Genomic DNA, 24,819 nt, shown 5'->3' with positions numbered 1-24,819 from the left:
TGATGTAGTTAAACACAAAGCGCGGGTCATGGAGAAAGGGTATGTTTAACAGCAGGGAAGAAACTTCGATGAAAGCTTCGCGACTGTGACTCGGCTCGAGATGGTGATGTTACTAATGTGAGGTACATCATTTGTATGTCAAGTCAACCTTTTTAAATGGGGAACTTCAGGAGGAGGTTTATATTACCCAACCTGAAGGTTTCGTGAGAAAAGTGTAGGAACATATTATGTACAAACTTGTAAAAGTTTTATATGGTTTACGCCAAGCCACTTGGGCCCGGTACGCTAAATGGAGCAAATTTTTGGAGGAGATAGGTTTTGTTCACTGCCCATACGAACATGTCGTTTATAAAAAAAAATGGAGAATATATTATGATAATATGAGTCTATGTTTATGATCTCCTAGTGACAAGTACAAAGGTGGACATTATTGAGGAATTCAAAAACCAAATGAGCAACCGCTTTGAGATGAGAAACCTTGGAAAATTGTCTTAATACCTGAGAATTGAAGTCGAGCAAGGGAAAGAACATATCAAGTTGAAATAGACGGCTTACGGGAAAAAGATACTTGAAAAATCTGGGAAGATGAACTGCAACCCCACGAAGTATCCCATGGATCCTAAAGAATACTTAACCAAGGACGAAGGGGAACACCAGTGGACTCAACTGAATTCAAGAGCGTTGTGGGTGAGATGCGCTATTTGGTACATACTAGGCCATATATTGCATATTCAGTGGGAATCGTAAGTCGATAAATCGAGAAACTGACAATACTTTATCAACAAGCTTCCAAACGGATCCTCCAATATGTTAAAAGGACACTTGAATATGGTTTGATATATTCGAGGAGTAGCAATAACATTCTGTGTGGTTATTCAGACAACGACCTTGCTGGTCAGGTAGAAGATCGAAGGAGTACTGGTGATATGGAATTTTATTTGAATGAAAGTTTATTGACATGGGTTTCTCAAAAATAACATTGCGTAACACTTTCATCATGCAAGGAATAATTTATGGCAGCAACGACAACAACGTGTCAAGCCATTTGGATGAATAACTTGCTGAGTCAGATTACAGGTGGAACAATTGAGCATGTGGTGATTTATATCGATAATAAGTTTATCATGGGCTTGGCAAAAATTTTAGTTTTTCATGGCCGGAGTAAGCACACCGATATACGCTACCATTTTATTCGTGAATACGTTGAGCGGGACGAGATAGCCATCAAGCACGTGAGCACCAATTTACAGAAATCAGACATTCTAACTAAAACCTTAGTGACTGTGAAGTTTGAAAGAATGAGATCATTTTTGTGTGTTGAAAACTTACAGGAGCACACTTAGATTAAGGGGAGAATGTTGGAGATAATCCAAGTCGTGCTGATTCTCTGGTCTTGCTGGTGTCATGGTTGTCAGAGTTTCCTTATATTCAAGTTTGGTCATTTAAATTATTTAGTTTGTCTAAATATGTAAACATTTTATTTGGTCATATAATGGTAGAGTATTTTTAGAGAGTCATGGAATAAATGGTAAGTAGTGCTTGATTGTAGGATGATTAGTCCTAGTTTTTATAACTGTATCTGCATACATGTGTATAAGTATTTTATTTTGAGCATTGAAATAAATACGCATTCTTGTGTTATTTTGCTTTGCATTTCTTAAGTCTAAAATACTAGATTACTTGGTTAGTTCATCACATACACCAACAATTTTCAGGATCTTATATTAGTATTATAACACTTCCCCTCACTCAAAGTCCATTAATAGGTTGAAGTGTGGATCCCGAATTTTTTCCTAATCAGTCGCTTCACTTTGTCTTTTGCGACAAGACTATGAGAGTTAAAGGCTCGTCAGATCATTTAAATTTCTGCAATTGACCAATTCTAGATGAGTAAAATTTCTTATATTGGAATAGGAAAATCAAGCGAAACAAGATTGATTCAACATTTTAATTTAAGTTATAGAGGTATTGAATACTCTAACTAAACTGAATAACACAGAAGAAGCACGAAAATAAGCTAAAGGATAAAACTAATGGCGTTTGGCAACAGATGAAGGTCGCCACAAATTTATTCAGGAGAGAGATCATATAATAGTATCGAATTCGTATCTTGAGTTAAAAATTCTCTCAACAAATTTCAAGCTTTAAATAATTTATGAAAGAGCTTGATCCTCCTAAGACACACCTAACTTAGACGAGTGTAAAGTTTTTTTTAATGGGTTTTAATGTAAATACACGAGTGATACATCTAAATTACGCAAGTTTATTAAGCATTTATAATATTTATTAATAAAATACACTAAGTACTCATACTTGGGGGCATTTTTTTGTGAAAGCGTATATACGTAAACATGCGTCAGTTATTACTTTACACTTGTATAAGTTATTATTAAGTAGATTAGCGATTTATCGGCGTATTAAAATATTATATATGCCCCTAGTTGGATTCGTCACTGAGGGAGGGAATTAATGACTCATAGTGTTGAACCAAGACAAGACGGCCCAAAGACATCATAGTTAGAATAATTATGGAACATAATGTAAAGTCCAAGAAGGCCCAATTTGTAAGATAAAGCCCATTTGGGACTTGGTATAAATAGAAGACAACAACCTCATTAAAAGAGGTTGGCAAATTAAAGTAAAGAAATCATCTCCTAAAATTATAGTCTAATAATATAATAATATTGTAGGCATATCATTTGGCGCTAGAAGAAGTTTTGCTTTAACAGATCCAACCAGAAAATGATTGTAGAAGAGCTTGATCCGGGAACAGCCGGACCAACACAAGTGAAGGAGTTGACGGCAGAACCTGCCGCCGACCCTTCGACCTTCGATGGCCGTGAGCCTCCCAAGCAGTCGGCGTTAAATCCAAAATGTTTGTTTCCTCCACCTGAAGGCCCTCCTGAGGATCAACCGGAGAGCTGGAAAGATACACGTCAAAGAGACAAGAAGAGAAAATCCGTCTCAGATCAGCGTTTTAGAATACAAACCTCCAGAGGTAAAAAAGTTCTCTCAAGTGACATGCGACTATATTTAGAAAAGAAAGAAAAGCTAAAAGCTCAAAACCAAGAAAATCTGGAAGAGCCAGAAGAACCATTTGATTTAGACGAAGAGCTAGAACTGCTAGAGCGTGAGACTCGGAGGCTGCAGGCCAAACTTGAGCGAAAGCGTGAAATTCACTGTCTCCGACGAGAGCTCCAACAAACAACGATACAAAACAAAGAGCAAGATGAAGAATTTTATGATGAATACGATGATGCAGAATATGAATATGAGCCATCGGCAGAGTCGACCTATTCACAACCACGTGCACGTCGACAGCGGACAGTGTCATCCGCCGAGGTTTCGCTCCAAACTGAATCCACAGAGTCCATATCACATGAAGAATTTGCTAAAATGCAAGAAGAAATCGCCCAAATGCGTAACATCATGAGGAATCAATCAGGATTCGAAACTGTCTCTAAAAGCCCTTTATCCCTCCTCCTCGAGAAAGCACGCATCGACAGGACATTAAAAACCCCATCCCTCGATCACTTCAACGGATCTTCAGACCCGTTGGCATTTCTCAACACATTCGACGGACGAATGGCTTTCTTCGGCCACTCTGAAATCGCCCGTTGTCAGTTTTTCTCTACATGCCTTCAAGGCACAACACTCCGATGGTATATCAATCTGCCGCCTCGATCCATCGACTCATGGGCAATCTTAAAAAGCAAATTTCAAGCCCGGTTCTCCAGTAACTACAAAGGCATCAAGGTCACAGCATCTTTGATGAAATGCATCAGCGCTCAGGTGAGAGCCTTCACAGCTTTTTAACCCGATTTAGGGAAGAGATCGCCGAGATTCCAGATTTAATTGAACAAATGGCCGTCAACTTCTTAATGATAGGCATCGATAAGTCACGACATGGATTAATCTTAAAAGAAATTTTTGAAAAAAGGCCAAAGACTCTCCAAGCAGCATTCCAAATTATCGAACATCGTATGATGCTACAAGAAGCAGTGAGCTGCATTCAGTCACCCCGACGCTCTTCAAGGCATGAACGTCGTCGTAGCTATAGCCTGCGATCTCCCGCGCGAGAAAGACGTCATGAGCGTCGTCGATCACCTCCGCCACGTGTGGATGATCGATTTCCGAGTGACAGAAGGGAAAAAGAGTGGCAAACCCGCACTCGACCAGAAAAAGAATTCACTAAATTGAACACAGAGAAAACAACAATTCTGGCAGTTCTAAAGACAGAGCCAGACTACAGACCACCGAGGCACCGAGGCCCATGAAGGCCGGGAGACCCCCCAGTTCCAGATATTGCGAGTATCATGAAGATACTGGTCACACTACAGAACAGTGCTTTCAACTTAGCAACCTCATAGAAGGAAAGATTCGTCGGGGACAGTTAGTACATTACGTACAACAAGAGGACAATCCTAGAAGTCACCATCGAGATCAAGAGGATCGGGTCATTGATGTCATATTCGGGGGAGCAGCTTCTGGAGGATTCTCTCACAACTCCAGGAAAACGTACGCTCGAGAAGTCTTCAATGTCAATCCCTCGACAGTTAAACGCCCTCGCGCGAACCCGACCCCAGTCATTTCCTTCTCCGATGATGATTATCATCCGGGGCTCATCGAGGGTCATCAAGATGCTCTTGTTATCACAACCCGAGTAGGAAATAATACTGTGAAAAAGATGTTGGTCGACAACGGAAGTTTTGTCGATGTCCTCTACTATCACGCCTTTTCGCGGATGGACATCGGAGATCGACGGCTCGAGAACTCTCGAACGCCATTGTACGGATTTACCGGAAATGAGGTCCATGTGGTAGGAACCATTGATATGCCAGTTCTCTTTGGCTCACCACCTTGCCAGGTTTGGAAAGTCATTAAATTTCATGTGATCAGTGCTTCTTCCAGCTTTAATGCCATCCTAGGCCGCATTACAATCACAGCCCTAAAGGCAATAACTTCAAACTCCCATTTGAAGATGAAATTTCCCACTGACTTCGGGGTCGGAGAAATGATTGGAGATCAAGCGACCGTGAGACAGTGTTGCCTGACAACAGTTTCCCCAAAAAAAAAGCGGGAGGAAGATCTAGGAGTCAACCAGGTACTCGAGATCGACCCTCGCGACTCAATTGAATCTACAAGTCAGAATTCATGTTTCCCTGCAGAATATACGGAGGTGATCGAAGTGGTCATCGACAACCCATCAAAGACAACCAAGGTGGGAAAAGGACTCCCCGAACATTTGAAATAATAGATCATTGACCTTATTAGAGAATTCGCCGATATCTTCGCCTGGGACCCGAAAGATATGCCGGGAATTCCCGAGGTCGTTGCACACCACTCCCTCCACATCAACAAAAACATTGTTCCAGTACGACAAAAACGTCGAATATTCTCCGATGAAAAGAGGGTAGCTATCGATCAAGAAATTGACCGACTCCTCGAAGCTAAATTCATCGAGCCCGTCCAGTTCCCCACATGGATCTCTAATATCATTTTAGTCAAGAAACACAATGGAAAGTGGCGAATGTGTGTCGACTATTCTGACGTTAACAAAGCATGCCCCAAAGATTTCTACCCACTCCCAAACATCGATCAGCTGATCGACTCTACAACAGGAAACAAACTCCTTTCCTTTATGGATGCGTTTTCAGGGTACAATCAGATAAAAATGGATTCTCATGACTGGGATCAAACGGCATTCATTACTCACAGAGGAGTATTTGGATATCGAGTCATGCCTTTCAGGTTGATTAATGTTGGCGCAACTTTTCAACAGATGATGGACACAATCTTTGGCTCATAAATAGGGAAAAACATGTTAATCTATGTCGACGACATGATAACCAAGTCCAAACTCGCCGTTAACCACTCACTTGATCTTCGTGAGACTTTTGAAAATGCCCGAAAGCATAACTTGCGTCTCAACCCTAACAAATGCTCATTCGGGCTTACGTCCGGCAAGTTCCTGGGATTTCTAGTCACACAGCGAGGCATCGAGGCCGACCCCGCATAGATAAAAGCCATCCTGGAAATGGAGGATCCAAAATCCATCAAAGACTTGCAAAAGCTAACAGGGTGCATAACAACCCTTCGAAGATTTATCCCTCAATCGTCCAAAAGGTGTCTCCCTTTCTTCGCCACCATAAAAAAGGCTTCAAGGTCAACACCATTCGAATGGAACGATGAGTGCAAATCCAGCTTCACAGAACTCAAAACATTTTTAACAAACCCTCCCATCCTCACTAGGCCAATCCCAGGCGAAGCTCTGCGCATTTATCTGTCGGCATCCGACGAAACAGTTGCAGCCATCCTTGTTCGACTCGACGAAGGGAGGGAGGTCCCCGTGTACTACATTAGTCACTCACTGCGTGATGCTGAAACTCGGTACCCTCAGGTTGAAAAGCTCATGTACGCCTTGGTCACTACAAGCAGAAAGCTCCGACATTATTTCCAAGCAAGGGAAATACATGTGTTTACAAATGCGCCACTTAAAAGAATCTTGCACAAACCCGATATGACAGGAAGGCTCGCCGCATGGACCATCGAATTAAATCAATTCTACATCGAGTATAAACCGCGAACAGCCATAAAGGCTCAGGTCCTCTCAGATTTTGTAGCAGAATGCCAATTCAAGACCAAAGGGTCGGATCCCGAGGAAGCCCAGCGAAGGCCGTGGCTATTGTTTGTTGACGGACCATCGACCTCAAATTCTGGTGGTGCAGGGATAATTCTTATCAGCCCAGAAGGGTTTAAAGTCCAACAAGCCCTTAAGTTCAAATTCCAAGCGACAAATAACGTGGCCGAGTACGAGGCATTAATTGCGGGATTAAAATTGGCAATGGACCTCGAGGTAGATATTATCGACATATTTGGCGATTCCCAGCTGGTAGTTAAGCAAATAAGCGGAGAGTTTAAGACTCACAATGAAAACATGGCTAAATACCTTGCAATGACACAAGAGTTGCTCAAGAAATTCTCCTCCTGGAAACTCTCAAATGTTGATAGAACAGAAAATCAGTGGGCTGATTCCCTCGCCAAGTTAGCTTCATCCAATCTGGAAATGAACCTCGACCCAGTATATGTTGACAGCCTGAAATCCCTCGCTATCGACACAGTGATGGTCCACAACATTCAGAGTAATCCTGACTGGCAAAGCCCTATTCTCGAGTACATCCTAGAATGGTCCACAATATTCAGAGTAATCCTGACTGGCAAAGCCCTATTCTCGAGTACATCCTAGAAAACAAACTTCCCACGGAAAAAAGTGAAGTCCGCGCTATCATGTTTAAGGCAAGAAATTATTGCACGGTCGGTTCAGTGTTATATCGACGTGCTTTAACTGGACCACTTCTCCGATGTTTAAGCCCAGAAGAGGCCGACCAAGAAATCCTCGAGGTTCACACGGGAATATATGGCGAACATCTCGGGGGAAAGAACCTAGCTCTTAAAATCATGAGACATGGGATGTATTGGCCCACACTCCGAAAAGATTGTGAAAGTTACGTCCGCAAATGTCAGGCATGCCAATGACATGGGAAAGTGAGTCATCGACCCACAACAGAGCTCAACTCGATCCTCGCTCCTTGCCCTTTCTACCAATGGGGAATCGATATCGTGGGGCCCTTCCCAAAGTCTAAAGGTCAGTGCCAATACATCGTGGTTGTAGTCGACTACGCGACGAAATGGGTCGAGGCAAAACCTCTCTCCAAGATCAGAGAAAAAGAGATGATTGAATTTTTTATGGAATATGTGGTGTTTCGATTCAGAATTCCAAGGATTTTAGTCTCGGATAACGGGACACAATTTGTAGGAGCACAATTCGAGAAAGCTTTAAGCGATTTGAAAATCCAACACATCAAAGCATCGGTTGCATACCCACAGGCCAATTGCCTTGCAGAAGTAACGAACAGAACCATCTTACAAGGATTAAAGAAAAGAATAGAAGAAATTCCCCGATGTTGGGTTGATGAGCTCCATAATGTGCTGTGGTCCTACAGAACAACTCCTCGAAGTGCAACAGGAGAAACTCCTTTCCGTCTCGCGTACGGCGTCGACGCCGTTTTGCCTGTCGAGATTAGCCTGATTTCCCCAAGGATCGAGGTCTTCGATCCTTCTCTCGCGGCTGAAGGATTACGCTTTCACAATGACTTACTTGAAGAAACAAAAGAGGAATCTAGACTTCGCATGATCGCACAACAAGAGAAGACGACAAGGTACTTCAACAAGAAAGTCAAAAATAAGCGATTCGAAGTGGGAGACCTCGTCCTTCGAGACTCCGCCGCATCACATCCAATAATCTCAGGAAAATTTAAACCAACATGGGAAGGCCCATACAAGGTGTCAAAGGTCGTCAGCACAGGAACTTACGAGCTCTCGTACCTCGATGGTCAACCAATTAAGAATGCCTGTAATTGCATCCACCTCAAAAAATTTTACCAGTGATTAACTCTCTATGTAATGATAAAAATTCGAGGCCGCAGGGCCCTACCAAAAACCAACCCTCGATGCAATGAGGGTCGTTATGAGATCCCCATCGAGGGAATTTAAATTATGAAAGCTTTAAGTTATTTTGCGAAAATATCATAATTCGTCCCCTGCTTCCTAAAAAAAAACAAACAACAACAACATAAGTTGGATGTATCCCATTAAACTCCAAATACAAATAACATATGTATCCCCGAACGACGAGCAATAAGCGATCCCTCCACATGCAAATTATTCTTACACAAACAATTAAACACTACGCAAACATACTCAAAAAAAAAACTAGAGGCAATGCATCCCAGTGAAATACAAGTGGTACGAAAACCTTACACTTAAAATTCACATCACAAAAAACTTCAGTAGACTAACACAAAAATTACCAAACAGATAATCAAATATCATAAAAACGTCTAAGGCCACAAAGGCCTCATTCGAGGTACGACAAACAACGTAGCATCAATCAGGAAATATTGTCTTAAAATAACAGAAACTTAAAATTCAAATTCATATATCATTTACGGGGCATTCCCCGCCTTCAAGGCTTCTTGGTTGGATCATCACGCAGCGAGGCAGCGAGGTCGGCAATGTAGTCTTCGAAGGAGTGCCCCGTGGTATCGTACCCCGCTCCCTGCATCCGGGCAACACAACGCCCATAACCGTCACCAAGGGCGTTCGCGATATCCTCGATCCCTTTCTGCACTTCCGCCTTTAAATTAGAATTCTCCTCAACGATCAAACGATAAGAAGAATCCATGCCCTCAACATGACAGTCCAAACCCTCGCACTTCCCTTTCAAATCATCTCGCTCCTTCTCTACCTCAGAAAGCCTTCTCTCGAGCTCCGAGACTTTGTCACTCATCGACTGCCTCTCAACTTCCATCTCACTCACTTTCTTCGACAGCGTGGTATTCGCCGTGGTCAAATCCGACGATCTTTTCTCCAACTCTGAATAACCCGTCATAAGCTTCTTCCTCTCAACCCTGAGAGCACTCACCTCCGCTTCCAATCTCTTGCAAGCCTCATCATTACTATCGGTACAAAATTCTTCCACAATATGCATAAAATCTGCGAGGAACTGTCGCAACCCACAAATACAAAGTTAAATATAAATATATATATATATATATAAGAGAAGAAGAAAAATACAATACATGAAAACAAAATTCACATACCCTCCCGGCTCGACTCTTACACCTGTCAGCAAGGTCATCCCGACGCCGGCCATCGAAGGCAATTGCGTCTTGGGGAAGATGAAAAAGATTAAAAGCCCTCAACGACACTGTTGTCCCTCCGGTCCAACGCTCGTTGGGTGGAATCTCGACCCTCACAGACTCCTTCTTGGATCGAGGCTCACCAGGGTTGGACATAAGAACCCTACTATTGACCAAGGTGATGGTCTTATTCACTCCGCTACCTCCCACAGCTGGCTCGACAAAATCTCCCCCTCCTAAATTAACATCATCAACCTCACGACGCCCTCTCTTCCGAGGATTCAAATCCCCCACATCAACATCAGTCACAGCCTTCTCAGGAGCCTCCACAATCTTTGTTTCCTTGATCATCTAACAACCCAATGGACATAGAGTGCCCAGCCCCAGAAGCCCCGACCCTAGAAGTGCCAGCACATGCTCCATCAGTATTCTTCCTCGACGAAAACTGAATGAGCAACATCATGGCCTTATCCATCTCCTTTCTAACTCCGTTGTCCAAAATCTTCTGCAAAGAAGCTCCAGCCACTAAAACAAAACAAAAAGAAAGAAAAGAATCAACGCGTAATACAAAAAGGGGGGAGACAAGAAGTAAATTAAAAAAATATATGAAAAAGTAATTAATCGATTGAAAATCCCCTCTTACAATCATGCATTTCCAAAAAATCGGGCTCGTTTAACTAAAGATGTGTGTACATCGACCTCAACCCATGAAACTCATTCAGATACCTCGCATCGTACTTCTCGAGGTTATTTAAGTAATCGATAGTAAGCTGGCTCACTTTACCACACGGTTTTATAAACTCTAAATCAGGCCCCCCAAAATACAGCCACCTAGCATGATACCCAGAATTGGAAGATCGAACACTGACAATTTTAACCCTCTTATAAGGACAGTCAAAATAAACCTGTCCGTCGTGATACCTAACTGCATATATCGAAAAGAAAAGTTTAAAAGAGGGAGTTCTATTCCTATCACAGCAAAGAGCGACGAATCCACTAAGCTGGGCAATGGAGTTGGGCGTCAACTGACTAACCCCACATTCAATGGCCTCGAACATCGCCAAGAAAAAAGGATGCATAGGCAACCGAAGTCCGAAGTGGAAAAATATCATCGGTATCCCGTGCATCCCAAATTCCGGCATCATCCACACCCGTTCATCAGCTGTCGGTACTCGGTATCGATACCCATTCGACAAATCCACATACGACTTTATCTTGTTAACTGCAGGATCCTTTGTAATATGATGACGCATATAGTTTAAACTTGTTCTTCCCTCGAACTCTTCCCTACCTAACCGAAGACTATCTTCAACAACCTGTCGTCTCTTTTCTAAGGTCCCAGGACTCGGGGGAGGCGAGGGAAGAGGCCCAATAGGGACATTCCCCAAGAACTCGTCCTCGTTCATAAAATCGAAGGACCCACACTGCTCTAAGTCAGGAATCTCCAGACTATTCAAATTTAGGAATGACTCTTGATCACCCTCCTCGAGGGGTCGCTTACCGGGATCTCGACCAGAAACGGTACGGATAGATGACGAACTAGATTGATCCATTAAATGATTGTAATTGAATAAACTAAATCAAGAGAAGCAAGATGTAAAAGAGAAAACAACAAAAGGTAATATAGAAGGTGGAAGATGACTTACAGGCGGTTACTGCAGAGGTCGAGAATTTGAGATGAAATAAAAGTAATCCGGCTAGCCGCTCCCCTTTTATTAACTGAAACAGAAGCCGAACAGTCCAATGCTCCAATGTCCAATCAATAGTCCCCAGAAAATAAAAACCAAAATACTTATACGTTTCAAAAAAAAAAAAAGAAGAAAAGAAGGAAAAAGAAGAAGAAGAAAAGAAGTAAAGTTAAAGTACAACAATATGAACAACACATTCACTCCTATCTCAATACCCTTGTCTTTTTTATTTTTATTTTTATTTTACTAACATTTAATCCTCTCATTATTTTATTCTTTTTACCACGCTTTGCTCATTTTACTAACTCTCATGTCCCGAAATAAAAGCGCAAATATAAAGATAGTTGCTTAAACTGGGAGGGGGACAAATGTTGGACCAAGACAAGACGGCCCAAAGGCATCATAATTAGAATAATTATGGAACATAATGTAAAGTCCAAGAAGGCCCAATTTGTAAGATAAAGCCCATTTGGGACTTGGTATAAATAGAAGATAACAACCTCATTAAAAGAGGTTGACAAATTAAAGTAAATAGATCATCTCCTAAAATTATAGTCTAATAATATAATAGTATTGTAGGCATATCACATAGTGATCCGCTATTCATGGTGGAAGTGATGGTGGTCGGAAGTTACCGACAGGTCAACCGGGCTGAGGTGAAAATGGAATAGATAAGATGTAAATAAAATTTTAAATGAGGGGTCAAGATTATAATTATTTTAAAAAATAAGTGGTGAAGAATAAATATATCTGTTATAGCAGAATTTCTCATTTGGGCACTTGCCTTAATGCATATATTTACAATAAAGCTTAGGTGCAAATTGAAACATATTGCATCTCACACTTTGCTACCAATTTGTGAAAAACTAGTTTACTAGGCCGCGATTTGCAGTGACCTTCTAAAATAATATTTAATCTTTTTTATATTTTTTATCTAGTCTTGGTTATTTAGAAGTTATGAATAATAAATAAATACATTAGATCAAAAAGTTTAAAAATTCGTTGTCTCGTTAATCATTTTTATTCTCATGAGCCGCTCTCTCATTATTCAAAAAATTGTCTTAAAAATAAACTATGCATTAGTCTTTAATCGATGTAATATTTTTTCTATTTAATAATATAAAATTTTGAGAAAATTACAAAAATAGATTGAAATGATATGAGAATCGCCACCTCACCGCCCTCGTCTTCTCATTTGCGTAAATATATAATATTATGACGATATGATGATTTAAAAAATATTGAGAGAACATATTTATAGATACTTTTTCTTATAGTATTTTATAGGCTAAAAAATTAAAAAAAAAATTAGAAAAATATAATATATTAAGTTGATTTTAGGAAAAAGAGAAGAAATGATATTTACAAAAAAATTTAGGATAATATCAAGATATTAAGTTATTTTAAATAGAAAGGGGAAGTTTTAAAAGAATATTATAATGATAAGTTGATTTCAAAATAAAATGAGACGATCTGCGTCACCCAAACACTCTTGTTTTTCTTAATTATACGAGTATATTGATTTATTTTACAACCGAGTGCAAGAATTATAATCACGTTTTGCAAATATTTTCTGCAATTTGACTAAATATCATAAACCTAAAATTAAAAATAACATTTGAACGGATGATAATTGGTTTTTCCAGAATCAATTACGAGTATTTCAGAAAAAATGAGAGAAGGTCGATTTCGCAGGCTTGATCATATTCGGAAAAGGCAGATATTCGCTCGGAGGCCAAGGGGGACTTAGGTGACATGCTCATCGGTTACGAGCCTTAAACCTTCAAGATGACATGATATATGATAGAAGATCCCGACGTAATTGGATTAGAGTAATTAATTACTTTTTCGGTAGATAAATATCGTAATTTGCGTTGTGAGTAGAAATAGTGTTGTATTATTTGCTTATATAATAGTTATAGTTTTTATAGTTTATGATATTTATTTTGTTACAATAATATAAAATCCTGAAAAGGGTCATTTTCTAACACATTAAGATTTTAGAGTAACTGATTTCTTAATATGGTATCAGAGCTCTGGCAGAGAACTCAGGTTCGATACCGGCCACCCCCAACATTTCTCACAATTTATGAGGGACACGAAAGGCAAAGTTAATGCCCCAAAGATGGGCAACCGTGATCCACTCTTCGACCCATAAATGGGCTTTCGAGTGATGGGGAGTGTTATAATAATATAAAATTCTGAAAAGAGCCATTTTCTAATACCTATAATAAATAATTTAGATAACATTGTTTTTGCTCATTAGGAGTCTTTTTTGCTCATATTTGGGCTAAATTTTCACATTTTTATATTAATGTAATCGTTTCTATTGTATGTTAGATAGATTGTATTTTTTTTAAATATATTTTAAAAAGGTATTTTCGGTGAGGTTTGACAGTTTTTTTTTCAAAACTAAATGGGCCTATTTTATCTTAAAGCAGCTTTTAAGTTGTAAATCAGTTTTTAAATTGTAACCTACAATTTTTCGGTTGTTTTTCAACCAAAAGTTGTTTATGTGAACATTTGTTATTACTCATCAAGCATCAAGCTTTTGCAAAGAATCTTTGGTTTCGCATAATATAATGTGGACCCCGGCAGCGGGAGACTTATGATGCGGTGGGACCTAAATAGATATTGAAGGATTATTATAATTTAACTTTTTCTTATCTTGATAGTATAAATATTGATAATCTTTTAAATGATTTATAATATGAATATATTATCACTCTGTTATGACTGTGTTGTTAAAAAAATCAGATGACTGTTTGGTAATAATTTTAATTTGTATATATTTTGATGTAAAAAATTATAAAATATAATGCTAGTAAAATCATCATTTGCTTCCTGTAAAAACTGAAAAACAGCTTTTTTCGAGAACTAAGAGAGATCTTAGTTTTCCTAACTTCAGCTTTTACACTAAAATCGCCTTTCAGAAAACTAGCTTTTTAATTTTACCAAACAAATTTTTAGCTGATTTTCAGCGAAAGCTGATGTGGTCGTCTAGAACAACAATATCAAACACATAATAGTTGCAGAATTAAAACATAGGGGATTTATTCAATCTAAATTTTGAAGATTTTTTTTTGTATTTTTAAAATCCTAAAATATTTAATTTGAATTCTAAAAAATCTTTTGGTATTGAATAATGATTCTAAAAAGTCTTTTAAAAAATCTTTTGGTATTAAATAAGGATTCTAAAAATTCTTTTAAAATTCGGAGGTATTCAATTTAGGTTTCGAAAAGTCCATTAAAATCTGCTGGCATTTAATTTGGATTTTCAAAATACATTAAAATCTAAAGGTATTAAAAAATCCATGATTTTTTTTGTATCTGACAAAATTCTAGATTTTGATAAATTTACTAATGATATATTTTTTCAAATTTTGACAAAATTCATGAGATTTTAAAGGATTTGTTGAAATCTTCATCTAAATCAGCAATATTATAGAAGATTTATCAACAACTCCGATAAAATATGCATTGAATTAAAATCAACAATAATTATTTAAAATTTATAAATATTATAAATCTTCTAAAATTTAAATCAAATATACCCCTCAATCTTTAAATTTAATATTCTACAAAACTTACCTAACTACTCCCTCCGCCCCAATTTATATATTGACTAAAAAGCTGTGTCAATAATTAGCATCATTATTAGCTATTAATATATTGACTTCAATACCCACGGAGTATGTAATTGTCACATTAATATGTATTTCGGTGAAATTTGATCGATAATCTACTTCACGTTTCCAACGAATTTGTCACGATACAGAATTTACATATAAATTGTTGCCGATTAATAACAAAAACTAAAATTCGTTGCATAATCAAAGTGATTCACATTTACTCGAACACTCAAATAATACATTGTAAGATTATCACATTCTTCTTTCACTTAAATTCTGTTAACTCCTTCACGTCATCATATTAACATTGGATTTTTCTAAACGTTAGCATATTAACTTAAATTTAAATTTTTAATGATCGAACGGTGTGGTGTGATGTGAAGATTAGATCAAAATATTATCATAAAATATTTTTTATGCAAATTTAAGTTATAAAGTATTAATATTTTAGCGAAATTATTATTTTATACAACTAATTTATATTTCGGTGGATATTGACCGCTGATCTAATCTACAAACTTACGTGTATCCAACATATTTGTCATCATAAGTTATTTATAGATAAACTACCGCCTATTAACGATAAAAATTATATACATTATAAAATATAGATGACTTGTATTAATGCTAACTCTTTGAAAAAAATCTAATATCATTCGCGTGATCTGTTAGCGCCTTCACATCTTTGTATTGACTCTGCTACATATTTAACATGTATTATTTATAGCATCAAAATATGAGTAACTAGATGTAAACTCGCAAAATTTAACAAATGAGCTTTAACAAAATTTGATTATGTAATAAAAATATAACCTTTTATTATGTATTTTATTTATGTATACCATCTTGTCATCTCCACTTCCAGCTGTCAATCTATCTCAAAAGTTCGTGCCGTTATTTTTACTTCGCTATTTCAGTATTTTATAGTCACACGTCTAATTTGTATTTCGCTTGAAATTGACGGATGATCTAAAAACTTGTATTTTATAATCACACAGCTATCTGTATTTCGATAGATATTAATCGGTAATATACAAACTTACACATATTCAACGAATTTGTCACGATATGTTTTATAGATAAACTGCCTTCGAATAATTATCAATATAATACCCATTACAAAATAGAGAGGACTCACACATGCACCAACTCTTTAAAAAAATAGATTATAATGCATTCACAATCTATTTAGCGTCTTCACGTCACTGTATTGGCTCTAGCGGTCTCCCGCTTTCACACGACATTAATAATTTCCCTTTTTAAAAGAAATAATAAATTTATTTTTTCATATTACAATTCACACACATGTGTATTTAACATGTACACCACATAAGGTATTGCTAGTGTGCTGCAGAGAAGATTTCGAAATCAATGTATTGTAAAAAAATTGTTCATCTGAAATTTTGTTCATCTAATATTTGCTCATTTGATGTATTATTTTTAACATCAAATATAAGTAATTAAAATGTAAACTCGCACAATTTAACAAATGAGTTTTAACAAAATTAGATTATGTAATAAAAATATAACCTTTTTATGTATTTTATTTATGTAAATCTATCTTATATCATCTTGTCATCTCCATTTGACAACTGTCAATCTATCTCAAAAGTTCGCGCCGTTAATTTGATTTCGCTATTTCAGTATTTCATATTCACACGTCTAATCTGTATTCTGCTAGATATTGACAGATGAACTAGAAACTTGTATTTTATAATCACACGGCTATCTGTATTTCGGTAGACATTAACCGGTGATCTACAAACTTATACATATTCAACAAATTTGTCACGATAAGTTCTTTATAGATAAACTGCCGCCGGATAATTACAAATATAATACCCGTTACAGATTAGAGATGACCCACATTGACACCAACTCTTTGAAAAAAATAGATCATAATGCATTCACATTCTGTTTTCACGTAAATTCTGGTAGCGCCTTCACGTCACTGTATTGACTCTGTCAGTCTCCCGCTTTCACACGCCATTACTAATTTTTTTTTTAAAGAAATAATAACTTCATTTTTCATATTACACTTCATACACACACGTGTATTTAACATGTACCCCATAAGGTATTGCTAGTTTGCTGCAGAGAATATTTCGAATGCAAGGTATTGTAAAATTTTGTTCATCTAATATTTGTTCATTTTATGTATTATTTATAACATCAAATATGAGTAATTAAAATGTAAACTCGCACAATTTTGCAAATGAGCTTTAACAAAATTTGATTATGTAATAAAAATATAATTTTTTTTATTATGTATTTTATTTACGTAAATCTATCTTATATCATCTTGTCATTTCCACTTGACAACTATTAATTTATCTCAAAAGTTCGCGCCGTTATTTTGACTTCACTATTTCAGTATTTCATAATCACACTAATCTGTATTTCGCTAGATATTGATAGATAAACTAGAAACTTGTATTTTATAATCACACGGCTATCACTATTTCAGTAGACATTAACCGGTGATCTACAAACTTACACATATTTAACAAATTTGTCACGATAAGTTCTTTATAATTAAATTGCCGCCGGATAACTACAAATATAATACCCGTTACAGATTAGAGATGACTCACATTGACACCAACTCTTTGAAAAAAATAGATTATAATGCATTCACATTCTGTTTTCACATAAATTCTGGTAGCGCCTTCGCGTCACTGTATTGACTCTGTCAGTCTCCCGCTTTCACACGACATTACTATTTTTTTTTAAATAAATAATACTTCATTTTTCATATTACACTTCATACACACACGTGTATTTAACATGTACACCACACAAGGTATTGCTAGTGTGCTGCAGAGAAGATTTCGGAATCAAGGTTTTGTAAAATTTTGTTCATCTAATAATTGTTCATTTTATGTATTATTTATAACATCAAATATGAGTAATTAAAATGTAAACTCGCACAATTTTATAAATGAGCTTTAACAAAATTTGATTATGTAATAAAAATATAATCTTTTTATTATGTATTTTATTTACGTAAATCTATCTTATATCATCTTGTCAACTCTACTTGACAATTATTAATTTATCTCGAAAGTTCGTGCCGTTATTTTGACTTCACTATTTCAGTATTTCATAGTCACATGTCTAATCTGTATTTCGCTAGATATTGACAGATAAACTAGAAACTTGTATTTTATAATCACACGTTTATCTGTATTTCGGTAAATATTAATAGGTGATCTACAAACTTACACATATTCAACAAATTTGTCACGATAAATTCTTTATAGATAAACTGCCGCCGGATAACTACAAGTATAATACCCGTTACTGATTAGAGATGACTCACATTGACACCAACTCTTTGAAAAAAATAGACCATAATACATTCACATTCTGTTTTCACGTAAATTCTGGTAGCGCCTTCACGTCACTGGTATTGACTCTATCACTCTCCCGCTTTCACACGACATTACTAATTTTCCTTTTTTTAAAACAAATAATAACTTACTTTTTCATATTACACATCAAACACACACGTGTATTTAACATGTACACCCCATAAGGTATTGCTAGCGTGCTGCAGAGAAGATTTCGGAATCAATGTATTGTAAACAAATTGTTCATCTAAAATTGTGTTCATCTAATATTTGCTCATTTGATGTATTATTTTTAACATCAAATATAAGTAATTAGAATGTAAACTCGCACAATTTAACAAATGAGTTTTTAACAAAATTTGATTATGTAATAAAAATATAACCTTTTTGTGTATTTTATTTACGTAAATTTATCTTATATCATCTTGTCATCTCCATTTGACAACCGTCAATTTATCTCAAAAGTTTGCGCCGTAAATTTGACTTCGCTATTTCAGTATTTCATATTCACACATCTAATTTGTATTCTGCTAGATATTGACAGATGAACTAGAAATTGTATTTTATAATCACACGGCTATCTGTATTTCGGTAGACATTAACCAGTGATCTACAAACTTACACATATTTAACAGATTTGTCACGATAAGTTCTTTATAGATAAACTGCCGCCGGATAAGTACAAATATAATACCCGTTACAGATTAGAGATGACGCATATTGACATCAACTCTTTGAAAAAAAATAGATTATAATGCATTCACATTCTGTTTTCACGTAAATTCTGTTAGCGCCTTCACGTCCCTGTATTGACTCTATCAGTCTCCTGCTTTCACACGACATTACTAATTTTCCATTTTTTAAAAAAAAATAATAACTTAATTTTTCATATTCCACTTCATACACACACGTGTATTTAACATGTACACCCCATAAGGTATTGCTAGCGTGCTGCAGAGAAGATTTCGGAATCAATGTATTGTAAAAAAATTGTTCATCTGAAATTTTGTTCATCTAATATTTGCTCATTTGATGTATTATTTTTAACATCAAATATAAGTAATTAAAATGTAAACTCGCACAATTTAACAAATGAGTTTTAACAAAATTAGATTATGTAATAAAAATATAACCTTTTTATGTATTTTATTTAGGTAAATCTATCTTATATAATCTTGTCATCTCCATTTGACAACCGTCAATCTATCTCAAAAGTTCGCGCCGTTAATTTGACTTCGCTATTTCAGTATTTCATATTCACACGTCTAATCTGTATTCTGCTAGATATTGACAGATGAACTAGAAACTTGTATTTTATAATCACACGGCTATCTATATTTCGGTAGACATTAACCAGTGATCTACAAACTTACACATATTTAACAGATTTGTCACGGTAAGTTCTTTATAGATAAACTACCGCCGGATAAGTACAAATATAATACCCGTTACAGATTAGAGATGAAGCATATTGATACCAACTCTTTGAAAAAAATAGACCATAATGCATTCACATTCAGTTTTCACGTAAATCCTGTTAGCACCCAACTCTTTGAAAAAAATAGACCATAATGCATTCACATTCAGTTTTCACGTAAATCCTGTTAGCGCCTTCACACCTTCACGTCACTGTATTGACTCTATCAGTCTCCTGCTTTCACACGACATTACTAATTTTCCTTTTTTTAAAAGAAATAATAACTTAATTTTTCATATTCCACTTCATACACACACGTGTATTTAACATGTACACCCCATAAGGTATTGCTAGTGTGCTGCAGAGAAGATTTCGGAATCAAGGTATTGTAAATTTTTGTTCATCTAATATTATGCACAGTGAACCAAGCCCAATTCCTTTAGTGTGACAGTTACCTTGTTTGGCACGTCTTATTTGGACAATTGAATCTTTATAAATACCACACTTTTCACCTCTTAAATCCCCTCTTTTTCTTCTTTTATAATCTCTCTCTCTCTCTCTCTCTCTCTCGCCCCTTGCCCTGCAGTTTTTCTTTGAGGTAACATTATTTCAAGAATCACTCGTTCCTTTTTATAAATCTTTATCTGGGTAAATTGCATATATATGATGCACCCATGAATTTTTGTTGATTTTTTGAACTGTGTTATGAATTTTGTGTTTCTGAATCTGATAAAATAGTGGGGTTTTAATGGTTCAATCAACAGATTTTTCCCCCTTCTGAATCCTTTTTTCAGTAATTATTTGAGAATTAATTTAATTTTTTTGTTATTGATTATATTCACGTTACGTAATGGGGGTGTGTGAATATATGAGTTTGATAACGAAAAATTTAATTTGTTAATTGTTTCTCTTACACCCTTTTTTTCATTAACAATCTTTCGAAATTCTCTTTGTCTTTATGATTTAATCAGATTCATGTAAAAAAGTTTGTGTTTTTGTGTTTTTTCCTTTTGTAATACCGATGAAGATTTAGTCAGACATGCAAAATTGTGACTTTTTTGACAATTATTCTGTTTTTGCTTGACTTTGGCTTTGCTTTATGTAGTAAGTTGCATATGTTTGATATATGATGTTTATATAATTAGGGGGTCCATGTCTTTTGTCAATTGAATAATGTTTAGTTTATTTTTTTTATTGGTATCGCATGTCAGTGAAGATGTTGTTCATGTGTGTTAGATTAATTTATTCATATTCGATTAAGACTAAACAGTCTTGATTTTGTTTAACTATAATTATATATGTATCTTGTTGCTTGATCTTGATTGTTTTGTGTGTAATTATTTATCACCCACTATTTTGTTTTGTTGTGCACGGAGAGGGTCTTTACGGAAACAGTCTCTTTACTCTTTAAGAGTAGGGATGTCTTATCGCCCTCAGGACCTTGGGTGCGGGATATGCCGAGGATGTCTTATCGCCCTCGGTACCTTGGGTGCGGGATATGCCGACTATGTTTGGTTTGGTTTGAACCAGTCTAGTCTTGATTTTGTTTGTTTTGTGGGTGGTCTAAACTATTGATGTGGTGATTTTAATAGTAGGCAAGACCATCTGATGAATATTTGTATGGTGTTTTTGTCAGTTAACAGAAGCTAATGAATCTGAAAACTGATGAATCATTTTTTTTTGTGAATGCAGAACTACATTTAGCTGCCTTTAACTGTTGATGAATGTGTAAATTTATTATTTCGGATAAAGATGTTTATGATAACTAAACTTCTCCTTTCTTTTTCAGGATAAGCGAAGTGTTTTCAGTTTGTTTTGCCGATTTCGCTGGATACAGCGATATATTGACCAGGTGGTATTCATAAGCGGTTTGCTTCTGCTACTTTGTCTGACAGGTTCTTACAATGCTAATAAGAATGCAATTACTAACATGTAAATAGTTATGTTATGAAGGTTCTCCAAGTAGCAGTGACGAGGAAAAAACTAAACAGGTGGTTTTGCATTGAAAAGAGGAGTGGTTCGAAGTTTTCTGTGATATTAATAAATCTTTATACAGAATATTAATAGTTGATTACAGTAAACTTCGAAACTTTTCCGGATACTATGGATTACAAGACAACAAAAGCATCTCATGTACTTACTGATCCTCCTTCATCTCCAATAAGCAAGTCTAGACTTGGCTTACATTCAAGCGTGACGCCTAATCCACAGTCGGGGACACCATTTTCCCCTCCTGTACAGACAACACCAAGAAAGAAGCCACCAAAGCTTGATGATGTTAGTTCCAATGGTTGGCTTGAGGCTATGAAGTGCTCCTCGCCTCCTCGTAAGAAGATAGTAAAGAGTCTGTTTGATGAGATTTCTTCAGATGATAGCGAGGGTGCTTATCAGGCATGGCAGGTCTGTCAAGACTATTCCAAAGTTGATTTCTTTTACATGCACGCTGTCTTTCACCTCTTTTCTTTGATTATTTACTATTATGATTTCTTTTTTCTGTTCCAATTGCCAGCTCAATTTCCCATCAGCTCTTATCTGTTCTGAGAAGATCATAGAACGCGCGGTTGATAAGAAGATAGTTATATTTCTAGATTATGATGGAACACTTTCTCCCATAGTAGATGACCCTGATCGTGCTTTCATGTCTGCTGATGTAAGTGGCCTTTTCATTTTATGTGCATATGCTTCACATTGTTTCCAGCTGTATGTAGATAATGATATTAACCATTTCATTGACAGATGCGATCTGCTGTTAGGGATGCTGCAAAGCATTTTCCAACTGCAATTATAAGTGGAAGAAAGCGTGATATGGTAATTGGATTTTGCCTTTTTATTGCTACTAAGTCTCCAATCATATAAGAATTCATTTCAGTGGTGCATCTATTGTATATCATTGTGAAAAGTATCCTTACTCGCACCTGCATTTGCACCTGCATTTCTAGGTCTATGGGTTGGTAGGTCTTACTGAACTCTACTACGCTGGTAGTCATGGGATGGACATTAAATTCCCGCGCAAGGACACAGGGGCAGTCTCTCTTGACCATTTGAAGTCTGACAAACTTTCTGACCTGGAGGTTTGCGTTTTATGTCAAGTCCTTTTCAACTTATGCCTGCACCTGTAATTCTATCAATTAAGCTACCTTAACTAATTTCTGTGTGCAGGACAAGGATTTTAATCTGTTTCAGCCTGCCAGAGAATATTTGCCAATGATTGAAGAGGTGAGTGAGCATTCATCTAGCAATCCTGTCACACGTGGAAAACAATATGTAACTTGGTATCTTGTTTTCCCCTCTTTGAGCTTCAGGTTTTTGGAACACTTGTCAATCTTACCAAGGATATTATTGGTGCAAAAGTGGAGAATCACAAGTTTTGTGCTTCGGTGCACTATCGGAATGTAGATGAAAAGGTGAAGAATGCTCAAGTCATTTCTCAAAATGCCTGTTTAAATTTTAACACTGGTTCTTTGGCTTACATGTCACTTGAGAAAATTCCTCGAGTAATTTATTTCCCTTCTCATTTCCGTTCTATAAATGCAGAGTTGGCCTGCGATTGGGCAGATTGTCCATGATGTATTACAGGACTACCCTCGGTTACGACTTACTCATGGGCGAAAGGTAATGAGTTAAATCCATCTGTGCTGATACTTTTTTATTTCCACAGTCTCCGTCGTTTTTTCTTAATTTCCTTATTATTACATTCTGATGAAACTTTATCCATCTCCAAAGGTGTTAGAGGTGCGGCCTGGGATTGACTGGAATAAAGGGAAAGCTGTCGAGTTTTTGCTTGAATCAATGAGTAAGCTTTTTAGTTCTGTACAACTGTTTTGTTATTGCCCCTATTTTCTCCATTTTTGTGTTGCTTCAAAAACATATTTATCTGATCATTATGGATGTTCTATCAGATCTTGGTAAGACTGAAGACGTCCTTCCTATATACATTGGAGATGACAAGACAGATGAAGATGCATTCAAGGTATGTGACAGATTCATCGAAAAAAATGATTAGTTTGAGTATTTTATTGCTTAAGTATAAAAACGAGACATTGACTAGTTCGTAATTACTTGACCAGGTACTGAGACAGGGAAACAGGGGTTACGGAATTCTGGTTTCTTCTATCCCTAAAGATAGCGCAGCATTCTTCTCGCTCAAGGACCCTGAGGAGGTACTAAACACCGTTTTCTTTCTTTACATGAATGTCTCAAGTTCTCAATGTTTTCGTAAAGTATCAGAAAAATCTGAATGAGGCTGTATATACGATTATCGGATTTACAGGTGAAGGAGTTTCTGAAGTTTCTTGTGAATTGGAAGGAGGAAAGTATGCAGTAGAGAAATCAATGAATCTTGGCAGTGTGATGGTGTTATTACAGTTGCAAACTTTAAGTCCAAAGTCTATATACAGATGTTTGGTTGCTGGTGTTCTTAAATAAAGTAGCCAAGTGTGTTTGACTCTGTTGGTACTTGGTTGCAAACTTGTGTTTTAATATGTTTAGAACATGCAAACAATTTTCTGTTCTGTTTATGTTTAACTGTTTTGGTGATGTTTGATTGTGTTGGTGAAATTGTGTTTAATATGTTTAAAACATATTTAACAATTTTCTGTGCAGGGATTATATCATGGATCATTCTGTTTATCTATATAACTGTAATGCTTGGTTTACAGAATTTTGTACAAAAAAATTGTACAGAATGACATGACATTTGATGTGGGGTGTTTTAATTGGTGTTGTTGATATGAATGCAGGAGGCCCGTTCCAATTAAAATCCACTACATGTCATTATGTACAAAATTTTGTACACAACACCAAGCATTTTCTATTCAGATTATGCTTGATTATGTTGGTGGTAAATTTGTGTTTAACATGTTTGATATGTCTAAGTAGTTTTGTGTGTAATGGATCATTCATTTATGTTTTACGGTATTAGGCTAGATTATAGAAGTTGGAACTCAGTTCTATTTAGAGTATCTCCAAGAGTTTCTTAGACCATTCCCTAAATTTAATATAAAATATTGGATCTTAGTAACTTAAGAC

The 24,819-nt window shown here is 36.4% G+C and overlaps 2 protein-coding genes across 3 annotated transcripts; both read left to right on the top strand.

Annotated features, from left to right (window-relative positions):
- The first annotated feature begins 4,273 nt into the window (after positions 1 to 4,273).
- LOC141696588 (uncharacterized) lies at positions 4,274 to 5,254 on the top strand. The gene has a single exon (XM_074500713.1). The coding sequence runs from the start codon at positions 4,274 to 4,276 to the stop codon at positions 5,252 to 5,254; it is 981 nt and encodes a 326-aa protein (XP_074356814.1).
- Positions 5,255 to 20,103: 14,849 nt separating this feature from the next.
- Positions 20,104 to 24,348, top strand: LOC141697167 (putative trehalose-phosphate phosphatase F). 2 transcript variants are annotated; one of them, XM_074501420.1, is made up of 13 exons: positions 20,104 to 20,174; positions 21,581 to 21,643; positions 21,745 to 22,191; positions 22,301 to 22,441; positions 22,528 to 22,599; positions 22,731 to 22,862; positions 22,951 to 23,007; positions 23,094 to 23,195; positions 23,326 to 23,403; positions 23,515 to 23,584; positions 23,691 to 23,761; positions 23,859 to 23,951; positions 24,062 to 24,348. In XM_074501420.1, exons 3-13 carry the CDS (start codon positions 21,895 to 21,897, stop codon positions 24,113 to 24,115), a joined length of 1,167 nt encoding a protein of 388 aa, XP_074357521.1. In that variant the 5' UTR covers positions 20,104 to 20,174; positions 21,581 to 21,643; positions 21,745 to 21,894; the 3' UTR covers positions 24,116 to 24,348. The 2 variants fall into 2 exon arrangements, with proteins under 2 accessions (XP_074357521.1, XP_074357520.1); XM_074501419.1 differs by lacking the exon at positions 20,104 to 20,174 and adding an exon at positions 20,201 to 20,389.
- The last annotated feature ends 471 nt before the right edge of the window (positions 24,349 to 24,819 follow it).

This window comes from Apium graveolens, chromosome 11, assembly GCF_009905375.1.
Source record: "Apium graveolens cultivar Ventura chromosome 11, ASM990537v1, whole genome shotgun sequence".
Lineage (NCBI taxonomy): Eukaryota > Viridiplantae > Streptophyta > Magnoliopsida > Apiales > Apiaceae > Apium > Apium graveolens.
Note: the sequence above shows the minus strand (reverse complement) of the source record. Positions and strands in the feature narration are given on the sequence as shown.